The 23,051-nt window shown below is 38.7% G+C and overlaps 1 protein-coding gene across 3 annotated transcripts in view; it reads left to right on the top strand.

Annotated features, from left to right (window-relative positions):
- Window positions 1-22,432, top strand: part of phkb (phosphorylase kinase, beta) — a 209,300-nt gene extending 186,868 nt beyond the window's left edge. The window contains exons 24-31 of one of the 3 annotated variants that reach the window (XM_038267335.1): window positions 2,050-2,107; window positions 2,348-2,438; window positions 12,157-12,362; window positions 18,165-18,299; window positions 18,585-18,714; window positions 20,222-20,329; window positions 20,418-20,558; window positions 21,407-22,432. In XM_038267335.1, the coding sequence (XP_038123263.1) occupies window positions 2,050-2,107; window positions 2,348-2,438; window positions 12,157-12,362; window positions 18,165-18,299; window positions 18,585-18,714; window positions 20,222-20,329; window positions 20,418-20,558; window positions 21,407-21,544 (1,007 nt within the window). In that variant the 3' untranslated portion in view covers window positions 21,545-22,432. Of the gene's footprint in view, window positions 1-2,049; window positions 2,108-2,347; window positions 2,439-10,965; window positions 11,057-12,156; window positions 12,363-18,164; window positions 18,300-18,584; window positions 18,715-20,221; window positions 20,330-20,417; window positions 20,559-21,406 lie in introns of all 3 variants that reach the window. The other 2 variants (XM_038267334.1, XM_038267336.1) reach the window with 2 other exon arrangements.
- The last annotated feature ends 619 nt before the right edge of the window (window positions 22,433-23,051 follow it).

Genomic DNA, 23,051 nt, shown 5'->3' with positions numbered 1-23,051 from the left:
TTTCAGTGGCCCTAATCCTCTTCCGTAGCCAACAACATACAGGTGCTGGTCATAAAATTAGAATATCATGAAAAAGTAGATTGATTTCAGTAATTCCATTTAAAAAGTGAAACTTGTATATTATATTCATACATTACATACAAACTCATATATTTCAGATGTTTATTTTGTTTAATTTTGATGATTACAAATGACAACAAATGAAAATCTCAAATTCATCATATCAGAAAATTAGAATATTACTGAAGACCAATAAAAACAAAGGATTTATAGAAATGTTGGCCAACTGAAAAGTATGAACATGAAAAGTATGAGCATGTACAGCACTCAGTATTTAGTTGGGCCTCCTTTGGCCTGTATTACTGCAGCAATGCGGCGTGGCATGGAGTCGATCAGTCTGTGGCACTGCTCAGGTGTTATGATAGCCCAGGTTGCTCTAATAGTGGCTTTTAGCTCTTCTGAATTGTTGGGTCTGGTGTATTGCATCTTCTTCTTCACAATACCCCATAGATTTTCTATGGGGTTAAGGTCAGGAGAGTTTGCTGGCCAATTAAGAACAGGGATACCATGGTCCTTCAACCAGGTACTGGTAGCTTTGGCACTGTGTGCAGGTGCCAAGTCCTGTTGGAAAATGAAATCTGCATCTCCAAAAAGTTGGTCAGCTGCAGGAAGCATGAAGTGCTCTAAAACTTCCTGGTATGTGGCTGCGTTGACCCTGGACCTCAGAAAACACAATGGACCAACACCAGCAGATGACATGGCACCCCAAACCATCACTGACTGTGGAAACTTTACACTGGACTTCAAGCAACGTGGATGAAGTGCCTCTCTTCTTTTCCTCCAGACTCTGGGACCTTGATTTCCAAAGGAAATGCAAAATTTACTTTCATCAGAGAACATGACTTTGGACCACTCACCAGCAGTCCAGTCCTGTTTCTCTTTAGCCCAGGCAAGACGCTTCTGACGCTGTCTGTGGTTCAAGAGTGGCTTGACACAAGGAATGCGACAGCAGAAACCCATGTCTTTCATACGTCTGTGTGTGGTGGTTCTTGAAGCACTCACTCCAGCTGCAGTCCACTCTTTGTGAATCTCCCCCACATTTTTGAATGGGTTTTGTTTCACAATCCTCTCCAGGGTGCGGTTATCTCTCTTGCTTGTACACTTTTTTCGACCACATCTTTTCCTTCCCTTCGCCTCTCTATTAATGTGCTTGGACACTGAGCTCTGTGAACAGCCAGCCTCTTTAGCGATGACCTTTTGTGTCTTGCCCTCCTTGTGCAAGGTGTCGATGGTCGTCTTTTGGACAACTGTCAAGTCAGCAGTCTTCCCCATGATTGTGTAGCCTATAGAACTAGACTGAAAGACCATTTAAAGGCTTTTGCAGGTGGTTTGAGTTAATTAGCTGATTAGAGTGTGGCACCAGGGGCCATCAATTTTGAACCTTTTCACAATATTCTAATTTTCTGATATGATGAATTTGAGATTTTCATTTGTTGTCATTTGTAATCATCAAAATTAAACAAAATAAACATCTGAAATATATGAGTTTGTATGTTATGTATGAATATAATATACAAGTTTCACTTTTTAAATGGAATTACTGAAATCAATCTACTTTTTCATGATATTCTAATTTTATGACCAGCACCTGTATATTGACTTTATAAATAATAAAAACTTTTTCCTCACTGTCCAACAGATATTTTATTCTATTTTATTGATGCTGGATTAAATCAGACTAGAAAGTTCTTCTATTGCTGTCTTTATACTGTTTATGCAATATAATATAGGAGCAACTTTCAAACATTTCTAAAAATCTTGAAGATGACGATGATGTGAAGTTTTGCTAGAGATTGTTGATTAAATTGCTTTGAATACATTTGTCTGGAAGCAGAAAAACATCTAAACCCACAACATAACAGCCTATGAAGGCTGGAGGTGGGATTTCATTGTTTCCAATGCTATTAATGTTTTATGATTTCCTTTATTTAAGCTCCTAATAAATATGTTCTGGACAATTTATGAACTGGATCATATTTGTGATTTCAGAGAACCTGATGGAGGAACTGGAGAGAATCTACAGACGAGCTGGAAGCAGAAAGCTTTGGTCTGGTATTCTCACTGAAACACCAACTACTGTATCATGTTTAGGTGTCCAAAACATAACCACTGAATATGTTTTTAGTAGCATTTAATGCCTTTATGGTTTAATGAAACAGATCTGTTCCAGAAAAAAAAAAAAAGTTTTTAATATATTTGTTATTTTTTGTCTGAAACTCATTTAATCACATTGTCCCTACTTTCCAACTAATTAAAATAACTGGTACGTGATCTGAATAAACTACAGGCTGGCAGTGCGGCATGCTGCTGCTATTACCAAGAAGTTTGCCAGCTCTATAGCTCCTCACATCACCACAATTCTGGTGAATGGGAAACAGGTAAAGTTCAGCAGGCAACATGGTAACTGCTCCTGCATGTTTTTGTTGCCTAGCTAACTGGCTCGCTGGAGAGCTGTGTGAGCTGTGACTTAGTCAGCCAACAACATCTCATAATTCATCATGGTCATCATTCCTATTTTTATTTTAAGCTAAAGCATGAAATTAAATTGGGGTCTTTTTATTTGATTGTACAAAAAAAGCTACCTTTCATGACAGAGTATTACGGCCTGGCTAGAGATTTATTTATTTTTTATTATTTTGAGAATAAAGTCGTAATATTACGAGAATAAAGTTGTAAAATTCTGAGAATAATGTTGTAACATTAGAGAAAAAAGGTGTAATATTACAAGAATAAAGTTAACAACCCGTTTCAGAAAGAAAGCTTGGAGCTCCGCCCAGCAGATGATGTCAGACCAGCTCCGCCAATCAGCAACCTGAGTCCACTAAAAGATTTCCTTATTTGTCAAACCAGAAACAAATTATAACTTCACATAATTCTTGACAACCTGAGTGAAGTTGGCCCCCACAACTTCTTCAAATTTGACAAATTAGTGTCAAACGTTTGTGCAGCAAAAATTTTCGTTTGTGCCACTACCATTTTAAAGATATAAAGAAATGTTTCTAGAGGTCATCAAAGGTCAAATCAGACAAAATGGGTGTCAATTAACTCTGCTCCGTTTGTGCTGGTTTGTGCAGCAAAAATTGGTTTTGGTACTTCTTTAGCTTTGAATATATTAATGAAAATGTAAAGGTCAAAAGGTCAACCAGCCGCCCACCTTCTTCAAATTAGACAAAATTGGTGTCAAATAATTCTATTAATATCATTGAAATGATAGCAGTACAAATTAAAATTTTTGCCATACAAAAACATAAAATTTTGAAATTAATTTTAAATATAAAATATTTTAAATAAATATATTAAAAATTTTAAAATGCATATTTGAAAATATATAAATTTTTTGTACTGCTATCATTTTAATGATATCAATAATTGTTTGTAGAAGCCATCAAAGGTGAACATTTGTTCATTCTGAAACTCTGAATTTCATATAAATTAGTTGCTAACCTATGATTATATAATTCTGTAATCACAGGTTAGCAACTTAGAATTTATATTTACACTGTAAAAAAAAAAGATAGCGGCACAAACGAAAATTTTTGCTGCACAAACGTTTAACACTCAGGTTTCTTGACATTCCTCATTTTTGGAAAGAATGTGCTTCCTGTAAGAGTTTTCATAAAATACAACTTGTTTCTCGTAATTTTAGGACTTTATTTTCATAATGTTATGACTTTATTCTCGTAATAGAAGAAAAAAATATCTATAAAAACAAATTTAGTGTATTCATTTGATTTAGTAGCCTAAAAACTTGACTCACACAGTGAGGAGTTTGGCGAGCCAGCTAGGATGCTTGTAGGTATCTAGAGTTGGATGTAATCCAAAGCTTTTGGTCAGTGTTGGCTTTCTCTTCACATTAAACCACAGCGGCTGAACCCCCCCCTCCCACAATTACTCAAAGTCCGGCCATGCTCTGCAAATTCAATCGAACTGAGTCTCACCTTAGGTCCTTTTATAAAAGGAACTTAAGGTGGCTGGAAGAGCTTTTTCATAGTTGAGCAAACCGGTTCACAAAGTAGGGAAAGGGCTGCTGTCTACTATTTAGACCTTCTATCATGTTGAGTCATTTAGAAAATGTCCCATTTCTATTTAAATTGTGGTTTGCTGCTGGCCTCAAATACAAATACTGACTAAATATTGTAGTGTAGGTGGTTGCCATATCTCATAACTGAATTATTGTTCCTCTCATCAGTGGCCGGTGCTTTCTGTACTCATGGTTTGCTTCAAATGTCTTTCCTGACATGACAACTTTTATTGTATGCTGTTTAATTCATCAACATTTTAGCAGAGAGAAATGATCTTGGGAATAAACTAGATTTTTGTTTTGTTTTGTTTTGCTACGGCAGAAATGCCATCCATACCGATCTGTGTATACGCTCTCATTTCCCTAACATGGGCCAGCAAGTGAGGCTTGAAATGGGTTTTCCAAGGATCAGTGCTTTGACAGCATGCCATGCCTTTTAAACTTTAATATTTTGTTGATTTCTTAGCCTCGCTTTTTTTATCTTCCCAATTCAATGATGAAATACACTAACTTCTCACGTATCCTAGTCAATAAGGACCTTTTTTTCAGCATATAATAAGAGTAAGTTGTGTTTCGGCTTATACACAACTCCATTTGTGGTGTTTCCCACGCTTCCACCATTGCTTTAAGAAATGTAAATCCTGTTTGTGTGTCTTTAGTAATCCCTGGCTTTGTGAATGTTTAGATAACTGCCATCTCAGTGTGCCATTTTTTTCCTCATAGGATTCCTGCAGGCCAGAGGAAGCAGCTAACAGACTGCATTCAATCTCACAAGTGATGAATTCAAAAATGTGTGAACATTAAAATAATTGTAGGAAAGCAAAGTTGGTTTTTGGAGTTTTCAGAATTTAATTGAGGCGTTGGGATGTGGATGATAACATTTTTTTTTTTTTTTTTGGTACTGAATATGTTTTCTGCAACGTTTGTCGTTATTGGGATACAAAGAAAAAGGTTGCAGTGCTTTACAGAAGTTGACTTCTGTGCATTTTGCCGCAGCTATAAACATGAAACATTTTATTCGGAATTTATGTGGCCGACACCAATCAGTGGGTAATGGTGAAGTTGAAAGAAAATACTCCTTAAGATTTGCTTTAGTGACAAGTCTAGCATGTATTAGTCTTCAACCAAGCCCCAATTTCCAATTCGTATCAAAGATTTTAAATAAATATTAAACTTATCTATCATATGCTAACTTAGCTACATTTCAGTCCTTTTTTAAAGGTATACTATGCAACCGTTGTTGATTTTCCAGCGAGGCTCCCCCCAGAGGGCGAAAGTAAAAGTGCACTGTCGTAAATATGCTTAGCTGTTCTCCTGGTTTCTCCATCAAGCCAGGCGCGGTTGTTTTGAGCTTAGCAGACAGGCGAACGCAACGAATCACCATGTCTACTGCGGTGACTGACTATTTTGTTCCAATTTTCGAGTTTGAAAATTTCGCTGGTTTTCTCGCTGGTTCCGCCATGATAACTGCACAAATATCGCCACTGCGCTAGCAACGAGTATGCCTTTCACTGGGGGCGTGTAGCAGTTTTCGCCGTAAAGCAAGACCGACTCTCGCGATGCACGAGACTTCTGAGCCTGTGGGTGCGGGCCGAGGGCTCCTGCAATTGCAAGTACGGTATTTCCCCTACAGACCACCAGGACGGCCGAGAAAACCGTGTTTGTTAATGGAAACAGCAAAATTCAAAATAACTTCCTACATTTATAAAAAAGCTTTTTTTTTTCGCTCGCTTGAGGTGGTTATTATAGGAAAAAAAGGAGATGGAAACACGTTTCCTAAAGTTCTTGCGTATCAAACGCTTACCTCATGACTGATCAGCTGTTTCCACCATCAGCGGTTATACATCTCTCCCATGTGTTCTGCCCCCATCGCCGTTTGGCCTTTCTCTTTTTCTCAGATAAGCGGTCTGTGTTAGTATGGAAGTTAATCTGTGTCACTGGGATTTGAATTAAAAATGCCACTGAAATTTAAATGTTTTATCTTTGTTCTTACTGTTTCAGTGTTAAAATATATTCAGAACGCATTTTTGACCTAAAAAATTTCATTGTCATTATTTCTACACTGTTGAAATTTCAGTTATTTTCTCTTCAAGCTAAAAATTTTAACATTACTATTTCAAAGTGATTACATTTTCAATACTTATTTTTTTGAGTGTTAAAAAAATCGGAGCCGGTCATGCAAGCTAACGCTAACTCAACGGTGAGTTTATTACTTTCATTTTTCTGTAGTTGAGTTAGCGTTAGCTTGCACGACCGGCTCCGTCATGCTGGTTTTCCTTCAGTATGATGTGCCACGTCACGTGACTAAGAAAACGTAACGGGATTGGCTGGGTGTTGGACGCCACAATCCATTGCTAATGTCTGTGACCTGAAGTAACCCTTCCCTTTTTACACTGAATTTAGACGCCGAATTTAAGACAGTGAAATAGAGCCAGTTGAATCTCAGGAGGCTGAAAATATTGAGTTTGAATTTTGAAAGGTTGAATTTTTTAATATGCAGATTTTTTTAACACTCAAAAATTAAACTGAAAAATAAGTATTGAAAATGTAATCACTTTGAAATAGTAATGTGAATTTTTATGTTGAAGACAACATAACACGGGCTGTCAAACGATTACAATTTTTAATCTAATTAATCACAAGGTTTCTTGAATTAATTTTGATTAATCGCTAGCCTAAATATTATTGAAAAATACACATTTTCTGTGGCAATTTAGCAATTGCTTTTTTTTTTTAGCAAATACAGGATGGACGAATGGAATGTTTTTCGTTTAAAACAAACAGCTTGACTTTTAAACAATTACATGAGGTAATTTTACCTCTTATTTATTCATCTTTTAGCCAGTTGTTAAGGCAAACTAACTGGTTTACATTTTCCAGAGGTGGAAAAAGTACTAAACTATCATACTCAGGTAAAAGTACCAATACTTGGATGAAATATTACTCAAGTACAAGTAAAATTACCCATCAGAAAAATTACTCATGTAAAAGTAATAAGTAGCTAATTTAAAATGTATTTTAAATAAAAGTTACTTAGTTACATTTAAAAAAAACAACAACTGTTAAACGGGGCAGGGATCTCTCCCGTGTAGTGAAAATAGGACAAGGAGTCATAAATCATAAATTCAAAACTATTTAGTTGCTGCCAGTTCAGTCACCTTTGGCAGACCGTCTGGCATTGCATGATGATACTGTTGGCCCTCTTGAATTTAAATGAAAAGCAGTCTTTCAAATGTGGCCGAGGATTTTCGTCGTTTTGGACAGCAGAATTCGATGTTTCAGCTAGCATTTCTAGTGAAACGTTCTCTGAACCGTTGTTGCTCTCCTGATCCACCTCCATCTCGTTCCCAATCTCCTAAAGAAAGATTTACCTGCTGATCACGTCACTCGCTGTAGTGCTTCCGGGCCCTATTTTTTGTCTTCCTTTCGGTTTTCCAAAGTTTTTTTTTTACTCAGTAACGGATGGGATTTGTAATGTAACGAAATACAATACTTCACTCAAAACGTAATCAAGTAAAATTTAAATTACCGATTTTAAAAACTACTTGAAAAATACAAAATACACCAAAAACCTACTCAATACAGTAACTTGAGTAAATGTATTTCGTTACTTTCCACCTGACATCTTCTGAATGTAAAGCGGACCGTTACTTAATGCCCTGCGTTCGGTGAGGGCGGTCTGACGCATGCGTTGTAACAGCTGAAGTTAAAGCCCCAACAAAGGAATGCTTGGCATTAAGATGATATTTAAGGCTCGAGGTGCTTCGGTGAAACGAAAAGTCCTTCTTGCAGTGTGAGCAAACCACAACATGTTTATTTATTGTCCCGTCTTTGTTTTTTTTATTCACGAACTGTCCATCCAGCCGGCCAAAGGGTTCTTCTTAATCCTCCATCTCGCTCATGTCGGACAATTGAGTTGTGGGTAAAACAGCGTTAATGCGTTAAAAAAATATCTTGCGTTAATCCCAGAAATTAATCATCTCGCGTTAACGCGTTAATTTTGACAGCCTTAAAAATAACAAATGAAATTTCAAGTGTGTAGAAATGATGACAATTTTTTTTAGGTCAACAATGTGTTCTGAATATACTTTTTTGATTGATTGATCATTTATTTCGAACACTTAATAAAAAGCAAATATAAGTAAATTAATAAAGTCATTACAAAACAAAACAAAAAAGAAAAAAAGCATATGTACATACCATCATGTTCAAAAAGGAGTAGGAAGAAGTAATAAAACTTATTAAATCCTACCCCTGTTCTATATTAACATCTACCTATGTTTAAGCATACATACATATCTATATATATACACACACACACACATTCATACATACACACATACATGTATAGTTATGTGGGTGTGTATGTATATGCATGTATGTGTGCATGTGTATGAGATACGGGTGTATATACACTATATTGCCAAAAGTATTTGCTCACCCATCCAAATTATTGGAATCAGGTGTTCCAATCACTTCCATGGCCACAGGTGTATAAATTCAAGCACCTAGGCATGCAGACTGTTTTTACAAACATTTGTGAAAGAATGGGTCGCTCTCAGGAGCTCAGTGAATTCCAGCGTGGAACTGTGATAGGATGCCACCTGTGCAACAAATCCAGTCGTGAAATTTCCTCGCTCCTAAATATTCCACAGTCAACTGTCAGCTGTATTATAAGAAAATGGAAGTGTTTGGGAACGACAGCAACTCAGCCACGAAGTGGTAGGCCACGTAAACTGACGGAGCGGGGTCAGCGGATGCTGACGCGCATAGTGCGAAGAGGTCGCCAACTTTCTGCAGAGTCAATCGCTACAGACCTCCAAACTTCATGTAGCTCAAGAACAGTGCGCAGAGAGCTTCATGGAATGGGTTTCCATGGTCGAGCAGCTGCATCCAAGCCATACATCACCAAGTGCAATGCAAAGCGTCGGATGCGGTGGTGTAAAGCACGCCGCCACTGGACTCTAGAGCAGTGGAGACGCGTTCTCTGGAGTGACGAATCGCGCTTCTCCATCTGGCAATCTGATGGACGGGTCTGGGTTTGGCGGTTGCCAGGAGAACGGTACTTGTCTGACTGCATTGTGCCAAGTGTACAGTTTGGTGGAGGGGGGATTATGGTGTGGGGTTGTTTTTCAGGAGCTGGGCTTGGCCCCTTAGTTCCAGTGAAAGGAACTCTGAATGCTTCAGCATACCAAGACATTTTGGACAATTCCATGCTCCCAACTTTGTGGGAACAGTTTGGAGCTGGCCCCTTCCTCTTCCAACATGACTGTGCACCAGTGCACAAAGCAAGGTCCATAAAGACATGGATGACAGAGTCTGGTGTGGATGAACTTGACTGGCCTGCACAGAGTCCTGACCTCAACCCGATAGAACACCTTTGGGATGAATTAGAGCGGAGACTGAGAGCCAGGCCTTCTCGTCCAACATCAGTGTGCGACCTCACAAATGCGCTTCTGGAAGAATGGTCAAAAATTCCCATAAACACACTCCTAAACCTTGTGGACAGCCTTCCCAGAAGAGTTGAAGCTGTTCTAGCTGCAAAGGGTGGACCGACGTCATATTGAACCCTATGGATTAGGAACGGGATGTCACTTAAGCTCATATGTGAGTCAAGGCAGGTGAGCAAATACTTTTGGCAATATAGTGTATATATATATATATATATATATATATATATATATATATATATATACACATACACCCGTATCTCATACACATGCACACATACATGCATATACATACACACCCACATAACTATAGGCAGTATACACATATCTCTATCTACATATACGTACACATATATCTATACATATCCATAAACCAAAAACCCTTTTTTGATATAGTTTTTCATCTCTCTTGACTTCTTATCGATTTTAATTCATAGTGGCAGAGCAAGTTCTATTCCCCCTTAAGTCCCCTCCTCCCTGTATCTTGTAAAAATCATTTGTTTATATTTGTTTTTAAACTGGTTGATGTTTGGACATTGCTTCAAATCCATGCTCAGTCTGTTCCATAGCCTCACTCCACTATTTGTTATACAAAATCTTTTCCTTTCAGTTCTGTATCTTTGAATCTTAAAATTAGTTATCTCCCTTAAATCATACCCCCCCCCCCCACCCCCTCTCTCTCATAAAACAAATTTGTCAAGTGACTTGGTAATAGCTTATTTCTAGCTTTAAATAGAAATTGTGCTGTTTGGAATTCTATCATATCATAAAGCTTCATGATTTTAGACATTAGAAATAGTGTGTTCTCGATATCCAACTTTATGAATTATTCTGATGGCTCTTTTTTGCAATATGAACAGTGGCTCTAGTGAACTTTTATATGTGCTTCCCCATACCTAATTTACCACAGTAAATTAAATGAGGTAAGACCAAGGAACAGAACAGAGCCTGGAGTGATTTGCAATCTAAAAAAAAATTTAACACCGAAACAGTAAGTACAAACATACAACATTTAAATTTAAGTGGCATTTTTAATTCAAATCCCAGCGACACAGATTTACTTCCATATGTTAGTTTACAACCTTTACTTTGCTTTTATTGTGGTCATCCGTTACGTCAACTTTTGATGAAAATACGCTTTAAAGTCCGGATGATTGGCTCCAAGCCGGTGGATGAAAAACCCCTTTTTTCTCAATTGTATACTCTTAGTTGTCAGAGTTATAATAATTTGCTCAACATCTGTATCACGGTTGGATGAAAACATAGAAATTGCGTTATGTTATCACATAAAATCCCAGTAAAATGTTTCCTACTCTGTGACAAAATGTTGTGAGGTTAAAACTCTTTTATGAAGCACTGTGTTTATTCAAACTCAAGCTGTAACCTGTTGTCATACGTATCTCAAGAATGTTCTTGTGTCTTTTCACCCATTAGGTCTGTTGTCCGTCTTGCTGCCAGTCTCTTAACTAAGCTAGTGGACAGCCTTGCCCCCAGTATTACTAGTATTTTAGTGCAAGGCAAGCAGGTAAGTGGACACACAGACAGAATGGCCTGAATAAAGTCAAACCCCTTCTGTTTAAGCAGTATGTTGGGGGAAAACTGTTGGTGGCAGGTCAATGATTTTAATGTTCACTGATCGGAAGCGTAGGAAAATCTAGATAGTAGATCTTTGAAGGCTCCTCATGCTGTTTCCTATGGGAATTATTTGGGCCAGCTGCTTGCTCACGCCCCTCATCACAGCTTACATCCACTGTGTTTGATCCAAGCTGTAGTTGCAGTTTGCAGCAAGGCTACAAGCGTAACAACCCCCCACCCCTCCCCAACAGCGCCATAATTTGCACCTTGTACGTGCCGATTGATTCTCTGTGACTCATGAGTTGTATAGATTCACCACCTCATACCAGACGACTCTCGATTCAACGTTTTCTGTCAAGTGGGATTCGGAGATTAGCCTCCTCTCAAGAGTGTCAGTAATTTTGCTGCATGTCTACCCTTCTGAATACTTTTAGGCATTTCATTATGTTGAAGTAGCTCAAGGTGTGAATCTGCATATAGATTGCCAATGAGGCAAAAAGGGTAGGCTCCTCTCAACATGATTGGAAAAGCTGATTTAGAATCGGAGACGGGCGAGCGCCTCTCCTTACATAAAAAGCTAAGTAGAAAGAAAACGAGTCGCCGTCCCATTTGAGGAAGTTTTTCTACTGATTGTATTTCACATTGCTTTTGAAATCCAACAATAGATTCTTCATAGAATCCAAAACATATTTCTGCCTTCCGTGCTCTGCTGGGATCAGTTTTAGATCTAAGGATGAATGATCCGCCTCTCAGAGTCGGATTTCATCCACTGGAGGCAAAAAGATAAAAGTGTTTGTTCTCATCAGTGAAATTACCCGGGCGTCATTTTCATGAGATGCTTCTGAGCAAAACTACAGAGGTGTCGTGTTTTCTCTCACTTATAAGTGACTCGCAGAGAGGAGGCCAATTTCAAAGAAAGGGAGCTAGACATTTTGTGTATTGTGTTCAGTAGCCGATGCATGTGCAATCTTCCATGTTTTGTTTTTATGCTGAGAGGCTTTTTGGAGTCACAATAAGGAGCGTCTTTGTTTGTGTTCACCTGATCACCAGGTGACCCTGGGCCTGTTTGGGCACGAGGAGGAGGTGATCTCCAACCCGCTGTCTCCAGGAGTTATCCAGGGCATCATTTACAGCAAGTGCTGCCCCCATGGTGGGGAGAGGGAAGCTGTCCTCCAGCAGGAACTGGTCATCCACATCGGATGGATTATCTCCAACAACCCTGAGCTGTTCAGCGGCATGCTGAAAATCAGAGTCGGGTGGGTAATATCAGCGTTAGAGGGTGAATTTGAACCCTCATCTGCTCTTTCGTGTCTCATCAGTTGGGATTTTCTCCCCTCCTTACTGGTGCTGACCAGATGATGGAGGTAAATGACCTGAGTGAAGTTGGCCCCCCCACCTCCTTCAAATCAGACAAAATTAGTGTCAAACATTTGTGCAGCAAAAATTTTCATTTGTGCCGCTATCGTTTTAAAGATATAAAGAGATGTTTCTAGAGGTCATCAAAGGTCAACTAGCCCCCCCACCTTATTCAAATCAGACGAAACGGGTGTCAATTAACTCAGCTCCGTTTGTGCAGCAAAAATGTTCGTTTGTGCTGCTTTGGCTTTGGAGATATTAATGAAAATGTAAAGGTCAAAAGGTCAACCAGCCCCCCCACCTTCTTTAAATCAGACTAAATTGGTGGCAAACGTTTGTGCTGGTTTGTGAGGCAAAAATTTCCGTTTGTGCCGCTACCATTTTTTTACAGTTTAAAATGATATAATCATAGGTTAGCAACTTATAATTTATATGAAGTTCAGAGTTTCAGAATGAACAAATGTTCACTGACCTTTGATGGCTTCTACAAACAATTATTAATATCATTAAAATAATAGCAGTACAAAAAATTTATATATCTTAAAATATGCATTTTTAAATTTTGTATATATGTATTTTAAATATTTTATATTTAAAATTGATTCTGAAATTTTATATTTTTGTATGGCAATTTTCATTTGTACTGCTATCATTTCAATGATATTAATAAAATTTTGTAGAGGTCATCAAAGGTCAGTTAACATCTGTTTTTGCTGCACAAACGTTTGACACCAATTTTGTCTAATTTGAAGAAGGTGGGGGGGCTGATTGACCTTTTGACCTTTACATTTTCATTAATATCTTCAAAGCCAAAGTAGCACAAACAAAAATGTTTGCTGCACAAACGGAGCTGAGTTAATTGACACCCATTTCGTCTGATTTGAAGAAGGTGGGGGGACTGGTTGACCTTTAATGACCTCTAGAAATATTTCTTTATATCTTTAAAACGATCGCGGCACAAACGAAAATTTTTGCTGCACAAACGTTTGGCACCAATTTTGTCTAATTTGAAGAAGGTGGGGGGGCTGGTTGACCTTTTGACCTTTACATATTCATTAATATCTTCAAATCCAAGCTGCACAAACCAGCACAAACGTTTGACACTAATTTTGTCTGATTTGAAGAAGGTGGGGGGGACCAACTTCACTCGGGTAAAGAAATGAACCAATATGAACATTTACACCAAAAAAAAACTTTAATCAAAAGCTGTCAAAAGCCTCTGAGACTTTATCCATAAGTTAGTTGTTTTTCTCATTTCTCTTACAGTATGTTATTTATTTTCCACTTTCCAGTTTTCTGAGTGGGACTGAGGCGCCATGTTTGCTGGAAAAGTGTTGCGCTCTCTGTCACAGTCCTGTGTAGCTATGTTTACATTAGGCTCCTGATAACGCATCAAAGAGGTAGTTTATCTTAGGGCACAGAGAGAGGATGTTTTATCAAGACTGATTTGAGTCTGACACTTCAGGAAGCTGGTTTTGAATGTTTTCTAAGTGTAGCACGCTTGGTTTGGATATAAGCTTCGTATAAACTGTAGAGATTAAAAGCGGAACTCACAAATACTCAAGGGGGTTTTTTCACAGGGAACTCCGGGAAAGTATTACAATTTTTAGCAAACAAAGATTTATTTAAAAAAAAAAAATAATAATAATAATAATAAAAAAATCACACTATTACCAAGAATCCAAAGTTTAATTCAATAATATTTCAGTATAAATGATAAATAACCCAAAAAACCTTCACAACCAATTTATAAGTAAACTCAAAGTCTCAATTTATATCTGCAAAAAACAAACAAAAACATCCCTAATAACTGAAAGTCCAAAACTGTCCGTCTCTTTTATTTTTAATAATAATGTCCAAACAGGAGTTCCACATGCTCCGAACCCAAAGTAAAATCCTGGAAGCGTTTGAGTCCAAAGTCCTTTCCAAAACGAAAAATCCAAACTGCAAACCCCCCCCAAAAAAGATTAGAAAAAGAGTGGTACCACCAAAAATCTCCAAAAAGAAAAATAAGGTCCACATCTCATCGGAACGTCTTTCTTTCCCCTGGGCGGCGTCCTCTGGGTGCAAACTCCGATCAGTTTCCTACTTGGCTGATCTGCGGCGCTGGGACAATCTCTGACTGTGTTTTATCTTTCTTTCTTTATTTTTTGACTTGTATTTATCAGACTACCAGACGAAAACTCCCGCTGCACAGACCAGTCAGCGCGCGTCTCCCTCACCTGTCGAGCCGCGCGCGCCGACGCACACGCCCCTTTTTATTAAGTAATTTCTCCACCTCAAAATAACCCAGCATATTAATTCCCATCATAATTTTCTAACCAGTGGAGATTTGAAATAAAATTACCAATGAACTAACTGTTCTACAAGACAGTTTGTTGTTAGTAAACTTTAATGTACTTTATACATAAAGTGAAAAATAACATAGTGGTTATGTTACAAGTGGCTGGGATACATTTCGTTTTTGCAAACACAAATATAAAAAAATACATCTATTTTATTATTTAGAAAAAGGAAAATATATGACTGGGTTTACACTGTGAGATGATTTTATGAATGGAGGAGAATTGATCCAGTAAAACTTCTGTCAAAATGAAAAACTCCACATATAGCTCAGGGTCTGTCCCTTCCCTTCCTGCTGTCTGGGCTCCATTTCCAGACTGGTAATTGGATTTAGACCTGGTTCTTCCAATGCAAATAAAACATAAAAGAATTTCCCCAGAAAACTAACCTGATTCTTGGAAATGGTCCCCTGTTTTATAAGGTCAGTGTGTAGCTGGGTTCTTCTTCTGCAAACAGTTTAATAAAGGCAGCTTTTCTCTGTACCAACATCCACTATTTAAAGGTGACCTGCAGGGTTATTTGAAGTGGAGGAGTAAAAGTAGACTAAAACTTGCTGTGTGAAAGAATCAGCATTACTAAAATGATAAACTGCAGTTTAAACAAATACTTTACATGGGAATTTAAAATAAATAAGGTAAGTTCACAGAAATATGAATAAATAAACGGTTCTAGCTCAATTCTATCAATAGATACACTATATTGCCAAAAGTATTTGCTCACCCATCCAAATTATTGGAATCAGGTGTTCCAATCACTTCCATGGCCACAGGTGTATAAATTCAAGCACCTTGGCATGCAGACTGTTTTTACAAACATTTGTGAAAGAATGGGTCGCTCTCAGGAGCTCAGTGAATTCCAGCGTGGAACTGTGATAGGATGCCACCTGTGCAACATATCCAGTCGTGAAATTTCCTCGCTCCTAAATATTCCACAGTCAACTGTCAGCTGTATTATAAGAAAATGGAAGTGTTTGGGAACGACAGCAACTCAGCCACGAAGTGGTAGGCCACGTAAACTGACGGAGCGGGGTCAGCGGATGCTGACGCGCATAGTGCGAAGAGGTCGCCAACTTTCTGCAGAGTCAATCACTACAGACCTCCAAACTTCATGTGGCCTTCAGATTAGCTCAAGAACAGTGCGCAGAGAGCTTCATGGAATGGGTTTCCATGGTCGAGCAGCTGCATCCAAGCCATACATCACCAAGTGCAATGCAAAGCGTCGGATGCGGTGGTGTAAAGCACGCCGCCACTGGACTCTAGAGCAGTGGAGACGCGTTCTCTGGAGTGACGAATCGCGCTTCTCCATCTGGCAATCTGATGGACGGGTCTGGGTTTGGCGGTTGCCAGGAGAACGGTACTTGTCTGACTGCATTGTGCCAAGTGTAAAGTTTGGTGGAGGGGGGATTATGGTGTGGGGTTGTTTTTCAGGAGCTGGGCTTGGCCCCTTAGTTCCAGTGAAAGGAACTCTGAATGCTTCAGCATACCAAGACATTTTGGACAATTCCATGCTCCCAACTTTGTGGGAACAGTTTGGAGCTGGCCCCTTCCTCTTCCAACATGACTGTGCACCAGTGCACAAAGCAAGGTCCATAAAGACATGGATGACAGAGTCTGGTGTGGATGAACTTGACTGGCCTGCACAGAGTCCTGACCTCAACCCGATAGAACACCTTTGGGATGAATTAGAGCGGAGACTGAGAGCCAGGCCTTCTCGTCCAACATCAGTGTGCGACCTCACAAATGCGCTTCTGGAAGAATGGTCAAAAATTCCCATAAACACACTCCTAAACCTTGTGGACAGCCTTCCCAGAAGAGTTGAAGCTGTTCTAGCTGCAAAGGGTGGACCGACGTCATATTGAACCCTATGGATTAGGAACGGGATGTCACTTAAGCTCATATGTGAGTCAAGGCAGGTGAGCAAATACTTTTGGCAATATAGTGTATGTGTCCTTTAAACAAGGGCTGCATCTAAGCATTATTTTGCAAATTGATTATTTTTTTCAATCAATCAATTAATAATCGGATAGCCAACGGTTCCTTCAAGATTTGTTTTACGAAATTAAACCATGTGAAACTAAACAATAGAGATGATTGATATTTTTTTTTATCTTAAATGCAAAATGTTTATTTTTGTAGAATTTTGATATAATTACTGCTCTAAGTGGGTTGCTCTCAGCTAAAGCCATGTTTTACTGTCTCTTTACTCCAGTTATCTTCAATTAATTACTAAATTAGTCAATTATTTAAATAATAGATTATAAAACCGATTTAATTGTTTCAGTCCTACTTTAAACCCTCAGCCAGTCCTGCACAAGATGTCATTGGTCCAAAATGGTTTTGGTCTCCATGGTTCATTGGGAAAGAAGTTCATTTAAAGTGCTTTACATGAAGTAAACGATAAAATAGAAGACAAATAAAATCAGAATAAAAGCAAATGAAGATAGAACATCATAAAAACAGGTCATAAAACAACTAAAATATTTGGATCACAACCTTAAACTAATGATACCGTATTTAACAGTTTAACTCCAAGAGTCAAAGGCAGCTCTGGTTTTTAACTTGGGCTTAAAAGTTCTCAGGCTTTCATCACTTTTACCAGATAAGAGGAGCTTAGGAACTAAACGCTGCTTCTCCCAGTTTGGTTCTTCTGTGTGGAACTTAGTAAATATTGATTGACTGAATAAAAACAAGATAATTTAAAAACAAGGAATTTCAGAAATAAACCAAAAGTTTTTCCCTTTTTTTGTGTGTGTAAAAATTTTGTTCTATTATTTTATACCACTTTAAAATTTGCATTAGAAGACTAGTTCCAAAAATAATTCAGTAATCAAGATAAGAGTCTATAAACCTGTCTCAGTTTTGTATTAAGATAAAGTATATTTTTGTTTTGGAGCAAACTGTAAAGGATCTTTCTTTTTCGTCAGATACCCAACTATTAAACTGGGAGTAAACATAGAATTTACCTGCATTCAAATGTAGAGAGAGAGATGGAAGAGAAAGAGGTTCATGTGTGCAGCCTTGTGGCGCCCCCTAGGTGAGATAAGTAGGATTAAATCACCGCTGTTGATGCAGAAACTGGTATCAGATAGTTTGGATCTAAGCCATCAGGGAGTTGAACCAGCAACATCCACCAGGGAATCTGTTTTAAATTAGTATCTTTCAAACGTCTCAAAGGAGCTGGTTTGATGCCAAAATGGACTTAATGTGTGGATGAGGTTTACTGCTGTTGGTTTTAACATTTTTGAAAACAAAGAACAGGATCAGTTCTGATCTCCTGAGCTTTGGCTTGTATTCATAAACTGGTCATTCATGGAGCTACATCTGTAGTGGCTAACATGGCGTTTTTATGTTGATATGAAGGTGGATTGTCCAGGCCATGAAACATGAGCTGAAGATCCGAGCTGGAGACATGCCTCCTCAGGACATCTACCAGCTGTCTCCTGGTGACATCAAGCAGCTCCTGCTGGACGTCCTGCAGCCGCAGCACACTGGCAGGTACTGTGAAAAACGCACGCAGGATGCAATACCGTACAACACGCGTGTTTTTAACTTCCATTTATGCAGTTGTAGACATCAGCTTAATCCCTCTATTATCTTTATTATTTCATCTTCCTTCATTTTTTATCATATCGTTTAATGGAAACAGGAGCAAATTTCCCCCAGAGAATTATTAACCTTTTATCTCATCTAATTTAACTAACTTTGAAAAAAAAAAAATGTAATTATTTTTGTTAGTTTTAAGGAGATAATCTCAGCAGTGTCTCCATCTTTTAACGACAGGTCCTGGCTAAACAGGCGGCAGATCGACGGCAGTCTGAACAGAACCCCTCTGGGCTTCTATGACCGCGTGTGGCAGATCCTGGAAAGGACCCCTAATGGCATCATGGTGGCTGGAAATCACCTCCCACAGGTAACCATCAACAAAAGTATGAAGGAGTTAATCAATGAGTGTGTCTGTGGCTCAGATTCAGGATGTGTGCCAATAATTGGAGCCTGACCTCTGCCCCGCAGTCACACTTTTTATTAGCGCCTACTTTTTGACTTTAGTCCTGCTGAATGTAATGAGTAGACATTACAGCGTAGCTATAGAGAAACTGATGCGATCAGCAGTGAGAGTTTGGTAGGTGATTTAGGTGTTTTTAGCTGGTGTCAGTGGCCAGAGGCAAAACATTTACTCCACAGTCGCCTGAGTCGCTTCTAAAGTGGGATTAGTCTTTGCTTTACTGCGGTTTCAGCCAAAGTCTGACTCCAGAAAGACTGTTGCAGTTGAACTAAAGCTTCATCAGATCAGAAGGCTTTTTTTCTGCTCTATTATTGTTTAAAGTCATAGAGAAGCGGCTGTGCCAACTGATTGGTCGATTATCAAGGGGGCGGGATTGTTGTGGCGGGAGGTTCACAAGCAAGTTTGGTTGTAGCCGGTTTGTCGGAAGCATCTTGCTAACCAGTTAGCAACTTAGTGCTAGCAGGTTCCCAATGGGAAATTCCATTGAGACCAAGTAGCACTAAATTGGTGACTTAGAAACGACACTGTCAAGGAACGCTATGGACAGCGGAAACATGCAAGAGGAGGAGAGTTTAGTGTCGGAGGTCGTGGATGAGTCTCCTCCGTCATCCATTTTTTATTTAGAGGAGGAAAGCGGGGACGAAGATGTTGTGGAAGAGGACGCCAGGGCGGCAGAAGCTTGGTTTGGTGTAGAAGGCTTCCAGCCGTACATGTTTGAGCCCTTGCCTCGCTACGCTGCCAGTTCTGTTAGCTCTACGCCTGCTGAAGACACAGACGTCCATCCCTGTGAACACTGGGACGCAACTCAATGGGAAAGGAAAGGATTCTGGTTTCAACCGTTGCGTATATTAGCTGCGACATATGAATCAAGATGCTATGACCGAAAAAATGTGATTGACAGATGACCGTTGATATATGATTGGCCGAATTTAGGTGTTCAGGCTGACGTAGAACTAACTGGCCTGCAGAAGATAACGGGAAAAAAAACACAAATTTTAAGACAGGATTTTTTTTAAAATAGAAATTTTCTAACTTTATTAATTGAAGTGAAGCCACACAGTTTCTTGACCTCATTTATTTTTCTCCTAATCTTCTTTTATTATTTCATTTTATATGGGACTATGATGCCTCTTCTTTTTTTTTTATTTTAGAAGTAAATGGTTGAACCAGTTTGTTTTTGTTGTTTTTTTACCATCAAGCGGATTAAAGAGGGGAAAAGAGCGTCAAGCTTATGGCTTCATTATTTAGGAAACTACAGTATGTGTGAGAATCCCAGCAGAACAGCTACATGCTACCTCCAAAGGTCAAATGTCTAATTTGACAGAAAAAAATGGCTCCGTTTTTAAAATGCATTTGAACCTGCTGGATACAACAGCCACAGGAGGATCAAACTAACATCTTCATTGCTGTGCAGCAACCAACACTGTCTGACATGACGATGTATGAGATGAACTTCTCCCTGCTGGTGGAGGACACTCTGAAGAACATTGTTCTGCCTGAGTACAGACAGATCATTGTGGAGGTAGGAGGATCCATTACATGACAGGAGACTGATGCGGATTATTTCATGTTTTTATAATTTTTTACAACCCTGTCCGCTTTCCCTGCAGCTGCTGATGGTGGTGGCAGTAGTTCTGGAGAGAAACCCGGAACTGGAGTTCGGTGAAAAGGTGGATCTGGATAGTCTGGTGAAGGAGGCGTTTAATGACTTTCAGAAAGATCGGAGCCGCTTTGAGGGAATGGAGAAACAGGTACAGCAGGCCTATTAATATGGAGGCAAATCGTTACCATATTTCAAATGAAAAAGCATTTCCAGAAATGCTTTTTCATTTTAAGAATGTGGCTGCATTGTTTGACTCATAAATGAAATTAGTAATCAATAAACCTGTTTGCATTTTCTTTTTCTTCTTCAACATCGCTCATCCTTTTACTTAATTAAAATGAAAAAGACATTTGAGATTTATTTTTCAAAATGCACCCCAGCAAATACATACCAAAATTCAATTTGAAATGTAAAATTTGAAAATGAAAAAGCATTTCCAGAAATGCTTTTTCATTTTAAGAATGTGGCTGCATTGTTTGACTCATAAATGAAATTAGTAATCAATCAATTGATCATTTTACATTTCAAATTGAACTTTGGTACATTTTGAAAAATGAATCTCTAATGTCTTTTTCTTTTTAATTAAGTAAAAGGATGAGCAGTGTTGAAGAAGAAAATCAAAATGCAAACGGGATTATTGATTACTAATTTCATTTATGAGTCAAACAATGCAGCCACATTCTTAAAATGAAAAAGCATTTCTGGAAATGCTTTTTCATTTCAAATATGGTAACGATTTGCTTCCTTCCATATGTGAACCAGCGGGCTGCTTAACTTGATGTATATCAAGCTTTAGCTTTAGTTTTGCCCCACCTGTGATTCGCGGCATGTCTTCCCCCTCTCATTTCCATTTCCTCCCTGCTTACTTTTCAAAATAAAGGCCACAAGAGCCTCAAAATACAGTTTAAAAAAGCTTTTGATTTAATTTAGGGCATGTACAACCCCACTGTTAAAAGATGTTCTGAAAAACTATAACGGTGTCTTTGCCATTCTCAGGATGACATGGAGGTGTTCTACAACACACCGCCGCTAGGAAAGAGAGGAACCTCCAGCTACCTGACCAAGGCAGTAATGATTCAGCTGCTGCAAGGAGACATGAAGCCCTGCAAGGATGATCCGTGCACCGTTAGTTAGACTTCTGACATCATTATCAGCAGTTAGCTTCACAGTCACCAAATGTTTTTTCTTTTTTTTTTAGGCTTACCTAGATTCCACTGCATGCATCCTAACCATCACATGTGTCCTTTAATGTTGAAATGGGCATTTCATTTCTTAGAAATCTAAAAGGTCTGAGTCATCAGGTTTTTGTTGTGTTTATTTTTAGACGTTAATGTGAAGCGCTTATGCTGCTCGTGAACGAAGGCAGGATGTAAGCGTTCAAACTCACCAGCAGCTTCAGCTCACAGCGGCTGACTGACATGCGGCTGTCATTTGAGTGTTCGGCGCTGAAATGATCGACCGTTTCATTCAGAAAGCACTTAACTAAGTTATTCTTTTGTACGAATTTGACAGGAAATAAATGTAAGCCTGTGTCAGTCTGAGGATGCCTGACCAAGATCCAACATTTAACAAAAGATTTAACCTTTTTTTTGTAACCTTTTATGGTGTGGTGTTATTCTGTTAGTCTCTCTCCAGTCTGTGTTGTTATTTTCTGCACATGCACAGCGTGCTGCAACCATAGGTGCTGTCTGCCGTAATCATCGGGAGGTTTTCTCAATGCAATTGGCTACAAAATAGCTTTTAGTGGTGTGTTTTTGCACAGAGGGGCTCTGCATGACAATGACTAGCGCTATGTGAAATCTTAGGACTGAGTACCCTTTAGGCGTTGCTGCTTTGGTGAAAAAAAGAGAAAAAGATGGCTTCCTTTTATAGGACTGATTAAAGGTCCAGACATATTCTTTGAATGTTATCACTGTGATGAGCTGAGAGTTGTCCTGGTGCATCGCAGCATGTTTGTTAGTGAACTAGATGTGTAAAAGAGGTATTTGTATCTCAAAGAATAAAATGATGCTACAAACTAAAGGTTTGCTTTAGCTTCTCTTTCCTTCTTTTTTTTTAATGACCAGATAAATGCTTTCTGTGGTTCCTATGTGTGTGTGTGTCTAAATATTAATTTAAACTTAGTGTTTTAGATTTTTCTAGTGATTTTTTGTAACGGACTGAACCAAAGTAGTACAAATTTGTGAAAAGGAAGGTGAAAAAACATGTTTTCATTTCAGTTTTGTATATCTCTATTATATATAACTTCATAAGATCGATAATGTAGTTCAATTTAAATTCTACACAGCATCCACCTGGAAATGCCCTGATGGAAAGTTCAAAAAAGGGAGGGACGTTCAGTTCTCTTGGAGCTGATTGGGTAAATCACCACCTATGTTGAACTTTGAGCCAATCGTAGCAACTGTGATCTATCAGATGTGTGCGTGTGTGTGTGTTATAGTGGGTGTGTACAATTTTAGAGGCTGCGTCCTCTAAGGACCCAGTCTACCTGGATCGGGTCCTTGGAGGTCCGTGATATTAAAGAGTTTTGTGCACTGGACTTGGTTTCCAACTTTGAAGACGTTTCGTTTCCCATCCAGAAAGCTTTTTCATTTCAAAATGTCAGGAATAGCGTTGAGTTTATGGGCTACTGTATAAAACC

Source organism: Cyprinodon tularosa, unplaced genomic scaffold (genome assembly GCF_016077235.1).
Source record: "Cyprinodon tularosa strain WSP-4 unplaced genomic scaffold, ASM1607723v1 ctg67, whole genome shotgun sequence".
NCBI lineage: Eukaryota > Metazoa > Chordata > Actinopteri > Cyprinodontiformes > Cyprinodontidae > Cyprinodon > Cyprinodon tularosa.
This window is presented reverse-complemented; position numbering and strand designations above follow the sequence as displayed.